The following is a 7,327-nucleotide window of genomic DNA, read 5'->3' on the forward strand; positions in this document are numbered from 1 at the left end:
ATTCCACAATCCATTTTTGCTTCCACTTGCCTCCAATTAAATAAGCCAAGGACTGCACGGCGAGCAAGATAAAATATTGCCAATAAGCTCTAATGATAACGCTATAAATCATAGGAGTCATTGTAAGGAAAATATCACCTTCCTTAACACAACAATTCTGTTCATATATAGTATTTTGATTTGGGTTGAGCAATATATAATCATGGCTTCCAAGGTTGTGATGTGGAATATGTCTGTATGTTTCTTTGTGGGATTCCTACTCTCTAATGTCTGTGTTAATGGTGAGACGTTTACCACGTCGAACAACTATGATCCTCCTTCTCGACATTACTCCATCGATGGCCTGTTTTGCGCAACATATGACGCTAATCAAACCCTAGAGTGGCGCAGTCAATACCTTTGGGCTGCATATTGTGATCAAGCCGGCCAGCCAATGGGACCTTCTCTCTGCGGAACCTGCATCCAAGTAAACTCGTCTGAATCAGATACTCTTAAGAATTTCATAGCTTATATGTATCTATAATGTTTAAACCTAATCATTTCATCTGTAACAGGTGACAAATGGTTTCACGAGTCAGAGTGTGACCTTGAGAATTGTGGACCAGTGTCAAAACGGAGGATTGGTTTTAGAAACTGACGCTTTTAATGGCATTGACGGAGATGGAAGAGGAAAGAATAATGGCTACCTTCTTACTACCTACGAGTTCGTGGCATGCTAGAACAAGCTCTTGTCCCTCAATAATGTCTTCTTGCACCTCTATTCCGTAGCTTTGCTTTCAATAAAAATGCTTGTGATTGCCACAAGGCTTTCATGCATAATGGATTTCTTCTGTTTGGTTATTTTCTTAGATACCACAAATCATAGTTATGCATAACAATGCAAAATGCTTGGGAGAAATGGAAAGGAATTAGCTAAGTAATTCTCTATTGGCTAATTTTATGGTGGATGCACCCATTATTTGTAATAAGTTATTTCCACTAAAGAATATGGTCACTCTTTTAAATTATATTTCTTAATTATATCAAACTTATGCATTATTAAGTTATTTATATGTATTATTAATATGTTCATAGGAATATATGTATAGGTTTATACGTGAGGATATATAAAATTATTTGTTATAATTATTATTTATTTTGTCTAGTGTATTGTCTATAGAATGGTAGTAATATTTGTTGTTGATCTATTATTCAATAAAAATATGGTTATTTTTACTGTACATTCTATATTTAAAATCTTCAACATCAATATAAATTATTGTTACAAATAATGGACAAAATCAAATTGTTTTTAATCCTATCGTTATCATATAATACTATCATAAATATCATCTTTTGTTAATTCAAAAGTAGGTTTTGAAGGGACCCAAAACTCTTCACAACATAATTACATAATGAAAATCATAATAAACCTTGTCTTATTGACCAAAGTCGATTAGTATCATGACCATTATAACAAGAGAAATGAAAACTTGCTTGACCAAAAGTACTAGCAACCTAGTAGTAACATGAGAAAAAGTACAAAAACTCACTTTAGTAACAGCTCTAGCAGAAACAACCAACAACTAAGACCGGCAAATAGAATATCCATCAACAAAGCAAAATAGAGAAAATAACCTTATCAAGTTTTTTAAGGATCTCAGCAGACTGCATCTTAAGACCCTCAATCCTTTGAAAGGCCATTTTAATCTCTTCGATATCAATTCTTGATGTTCTCTCTAGCTCTTTTGAAGCAAATTTCTTTTTGAGGTTTCATCTGGCTCTCTTTCCCTTGCCTTCTTTCTATCTAGCAACCAACTCCTCCTCGAGGTCCATCTTAACAATTTGTTTGTTGATTTCCTCCATCATAGCATAGAGGCTCATTAGGTTAGTGGAAAATGATTTAAAGCCCTCATGGTTATGGAAAGGAGTAGATCTCAGAAGTGTTTCATTTATGTCCATTCTGTCATTGAGAATAAATATTTTATCATCCATGAGTTGAGAATATTTTTGTCAACAATTTCCTTTATCTGCTCATCCCCATTAACACATCCATTTCTAGCGTTCTCAATAGATTGCTCACCTTTAGCAAGATTAATGACTTTATCCAATTTTTCTCTAGTCTTAGAGATCTTATTTTGCAAATCAAATATTTATTTTACCATCCATTCATCAATGCGGGGAGAGTAAATTTACCTTGCCTTAGCAATCTAAAGGAATCTCAGAGTGTGGTCTCTTTCATCAATGAGATCATTGAAATCAAACTGCATGGATTGAAGTTTTTGGTTATCAACCTCATTTTCACCATGGACAAGCCCAAAACTTTTCATCTTAGGTGGTTCATAAAACACATAATGCACAAGTTGGGTATTCTCTACCTCAAGCTCATTCAATACTCCCAACATCTGAATATTTGTCAAAAACTCACTAGGTTAGAAATTGGGGACCAAATTATCAATACTTATCTCTTCATCACAAGGATTGTTATCTTTCTTTCTCCTCTTCTTAGCTTCATTCTTTTCTACCTTACCGAGCTCCATAACATTCTCTACTTCAACCTTATCCTTCTATTTGACCTCTTTATTTTTCACACTAGTTGGGGAGTCAAGATCCTTCTTCATTCTAGAGTCTCCACCAATATTTTGGACATTGGGGGCTCCTATAATATTACGCTCACTTTGACTCTCAATGTCACAATATTCAACAAGGGTAGTTTCTTTCTCATCCTCCAAATCCTAAGTAACGAGATCCTTGGAATTAACTTTAGATTTTGAAGTTTCCCCAACACTTTTCTTATCCTTTTTTGTAAGACTTATCATGGCTTTTAGTCTTCTCTTTGTTTGAGTTATGCATAGACTTATCATCCTCTTCTTCTTTTGTGACATAGTATTGACTGTTGGACACCTCAATTTCCATTTTATTTTTCCCTTGTTTTTACCATCAAGAGGTTTTTTCTTCTTCTAGAAGCTTCCTTCTTGGGAATCTTCCTTTTTTCTCATATTGTACTCTATTTTTCTTTCCAATAAAGAGCCCACCTTATTATTCCAACAATGCTTAGTAATGAGAAGAATGAGACCTTCATAAAGCACATGCTTCGTATAACTATTCCTATTCTTTATAATAATTTTCCCACAGAGAAAAGGAGATAATAAGAAAAATTGATAAGAATTTTATGGAAAATAGTGGTTGAGGAACATAAAGTCAAGTTTGTGAGCACTGGTCCTATCGTCAAGAGTAAAACAATTGATGACCACTTTCAAAATGTTAACCCTAAATGACTTAATTTGAGACATTTCAAAGAAATTCAAATTATTCTTGGCAAGAAGGTCTTTCTCCATTTCAGTTTTAGGAAATTTAATCACAATAGCTTTTGATGTTTTGACATCTTTAAAAAACTTCATACAAGAAATAGGAAGACTCACAACCTTGGTGATTAATTATTTTGTAATCCTAACTCTCCTTCCACTAAAAGTAACTATACCATTATTCCATCTTTCACTAGTCTTTTAGTGACTTTAGGGTCTTTTTTATGTAGTTACTTCAAATAACTCATTACCCCACCTTTCTTGAGCTGACTAAAAAGTAGTTCATCACTAATACATTCACATTCAATAGGTTCGACATTATTTGTCTTGCCACCCTTTTTCATAAAGACAAAAAAGAAAAAGAAATGGCTGAAATCAAACAAAGAACTTCTTAAGAAAATCCAACTTGCAAGAAACCATTGACAAAAGTGGTAATTTCTAAAAATAAGAACCCATATGGCTATCCAAAAGGTATGTGGCATTAATAACAAATATTTGAAAATCCAAGCCCCAAAATAAGGGAAGCTCGGGAAATGATGAAGGATGGTGCAATAAGTCATTTCAATCATTAAACAAAATGTCCACTACTCTAAGAGTGCACTTATCAAAATTAATGAAATTAGTCAATTTTTTGCTCATCTCCAAAGTACTATCCCATTTCATATTATGATTGCATTTAGTACCATAGAAAGATAACAATACACAATAACACCAGATTTGTTAACTAGGGAAACCCTTGAGCAGAGGGAAAATCTTGATGGAATGATGCCCAGAAGATAATGTACTAATATAAATATTTCTTATAAGAGTATGGACCCTATTACGAGTTAATAGAATATAATCAATACATATGAGTCCTTGTTAGGAGACCTTCAATCTCTACTAAGAGATTCTAACCATGTTAGAAGTTGTCCCAACCCTCTTAAGAGTTGAAAGGAAAGTAGATGGACTGATTGTCCAAACAATTTTAGTACTATCCTCGCTAAATAATACAAATTTAGATCAACATCTATCCCACAAGAACTTATCTTTCCAAATATAATTCCTTGTAACATGATCATTCCTAAACTAAACCAACCTTTACTCTAATCTAAAAGATACTCACATTCAAGCTCACACAAGACAATAAAGAGATATGACCTTATATCACACTTTCATTGCAACACTCTTCCATAAGGAAATAATTTTATCTATATACCAAGTCTGAAAACAAACTATTGAGTCATCCATGACACTTTTCTAATTGACAATAATAATAAATGACCAACTTAACATATTACAATACACGTTTCATTATAATATTACATCATTTTACAATTATAAGCAATCTATCACCTCACAATCATCATAATTTTCCATACAATGAATATTTAATTATAATAATTTAACCAAGCCATATTCAACATGCCTTGAACCTCTCTCACAACTCACTCAATTAGATTCCATCTCTTTTAGAAGATAAAATACAAACAATAGTACTGACTTTTTAGAAATACTGTCTAAAAGATTCCTTCACCAAATTCATCATAAATTTCTCTAGTATTCAAATCTCCATACATACTCTTTATTTTAGCATCTAAACATACTCTAAAACATAATCCCAAGTGCACATAAGATGATCTTCAATTCTTGAACCGTGTGAGCCAATGTTTGTCTACTACTCTACCAATCTTCACATGATAACTACTATGTTGATTTCAATGATAAACTTTATCATTATTGAAATAAGAAACCACTAAATAATGTTTCCAATAATACTAGGATACTTCCCCATATGAATGAATCAATATTCATGCTAATAGTCTCTCCCTTGAGCACCGATGGTAACATAGAATTAAAATTATCTAAGTTCCTTGAATACCAAATGTGACTCTTTTGTATCTACTCCCCAATTCACATTTTGCATGAATGTAACCATGCATAAGGAAGGAAATAATTTTACCTATAAATCAACATCTTTCAAATCTTTTTCATCAATAAAACTCTCTTCATCAATCAATTATAAATCTCTGCCTCTAGTACATCTCTCCCCCATAGAATTTATCAGGTATAATGTACTCATCTCTTACCAAGGATGTATATCAAATTATTATTTTCATGAACATATCTCTCCCCCCATTGACATCGATGCCAAAGGAATCATTATGTCAATTCTCTAAGTTTGATCTAAAAAAATATCTAGTGTCTGAAGACACTGCTAAATACTAGTACCAAGAGTCCTTTATGACTCAACTCAGACACAAATACTCCACCATAGGAGAAGCATCAAGAATCTTGTCTAGATAAAGGAAGAGTACTTTACTCCCACTCAAAAAATGTAATAACTACATCAGCTCCTCAAAATTAGGTTGGGACATAACCCCAACAATACCTCTTAACTACTCAAATGCATCCTTCACCTAAGGTTTTATAAATATGTCGGCTATCTAATCTTTTGTGCTAATATACTCAAATATGATCTCTTTCTTTGTAACTTTCTCTCTCAAAAAGTGACACCTAATACATATATGCTTTATATCTCAATGTAAAATTGGAATATTTGACATAATCACTATACTTGTGGTATCATGCAATGTATGATAATAGGCTTTATAAACTTAATCCCAATATGTTTTAACAATTACTTAATCCAAACAATTTAAGTACAACTATTTGTTGCTACTCTACTATTGTCATACTCTGTGAAATACAATCATGTTTATTTCTTATTAGTGTAGGTGGACCTAGTGAAAACTAATAAAATAGACTTAGGTTTGTGTATTTGTAATAAACCCTTCAGGCAACAAACCTACCTTCAAGCAACAAACCTAGTTTAGGGTGAGCCTATAAAATGATAAAATGAGGTTGGCAACATCAATTGATGGCCAAATAGGATTTCTTGCCTTCCAAGATCAGTTATCTAAGTAAGTCAACATTGGTCAATGCTTGGTCAAAGGGTTGACAAGGGACCTAAAATTTCATTTTAGGTCAAAATCCATCCATGCATGTGATTTGAAGTTACGTGGTGAGGATTTGAGGTGTTATGTGCAAAATATGTAAAAGTTGCAAACTCATAACTTTGCAAATTTTGCAACTTTCTCAAAAGTTTGTCAACTTTGCAAGATCGACATGGAATCAGTTATGGGATGCCTCCAACTAATTCAAGAGATCTATAAAGCTTGTATGAAGCCACTTATGATAGGTTCAACCAATCTTGGAAAGTTTTGGAGTTTGTTGTTGTTCTTACATTTCTTGTTGTCTGTAGAGTCAATATTGAGATTCTACCTAAAGAAAAGGATATCATGGAATGTATTTTCTTTCTTAGATTTGGTATATCCTAATTTCATTATCTTTTATATATTTGCATCATATTAGAAAAGGCTTATATATACATAATGATGGTTTGAAGCTTTTTATGATTAGGGTTTTGAAGGAAGAATGACATAATCTCAAGAAACCAAGGGCTAATTTCATCATGGATTTATGGGATGTCATGAACTTGTACAATAAACATTTTTCTAACTATATTTGGCTAGAATTTCATGGTTGGAAATGTTGCAATTGAGATATTGGTTGATCACTTGGACTGTTAATCCATTGAACCAAGGTTTTTATACAACCCAAAGGTCTTGTGGGCACAAATACAAGATGTAGTTGCTTAAGTGAATAGGAGAGATGATTTAAAAAATTTTGAATTTGTTTTGAATATTTTATGCAAAGATTTCACCATCAAAATTTGTGGACATTCCTAAAAATTAGGAAATCTAGGTTTATTGAAGGTTTTGGGGTTAGGGCACTTAGAGACATAGTCAGCATGTGGAAATGTGATATTGTGTGACCTACCAAAAAGGGTATCTAAGACTATAAAGGGATTTGGGGCTTGTCCAACCCACTTTTTTAGTGGTAGAGGAGAAACTGATATTGGAGGGTCAATTGTATTAGACCTAATTTGCTAGTTTATTGAGCTAGAAGAATGAATTGAGGGAATGGTTGAAAATGATTTTTGGGGTTGGAAAGTTAATTTTTTTGAGGACCAATGGGTGATTTGGACATCCTTTATTGTC

The 7,327-nt window shown here is 32.9% G+C and overlaps 1 protein-coding gene across 1 annotated transcript; it reads left to right on the top strand.

The window, feature by feature from the left end:
- The first annotated feature begins 202 nt into the window (after positions 1 to 202).
- LOC149542211 (pathogenesis-related protein PR-4-like) lies at positions 203 to 719 on the top strand. Its single transcript, XM_089795701.1, has 2 exons — positions 203 to 466; positions 555 to 719. The coding sequence occupies exons 1-2, from the start codon at positions 203 to 205 to the stop codon at positions 717 to 719; spliced, it is 429 nt and encodes a 142-aa protein (XP_089651827.1).
- The last annotated feature ends 6,608 nt before the right edge of the window (positions 720 to 7,327 follow it).

The sequence above is a fragment of the Cupressus sempervirens genome, chromosome 8, assembly GCF_028749045.1.
Source record: "Cupressus sempervirens isolate cs-2001-9-10 chromosome 8, ASM2874904v1, whole genome shotgun sequence".
Classification (NCBI taxonomy): domain Eukaryota; kingdom Viridiplantae; phylum Streptophyta; class Pinopsida; order Cupressales; family Cupressaceae; genus Cupressus; species Cupressus sempervirens.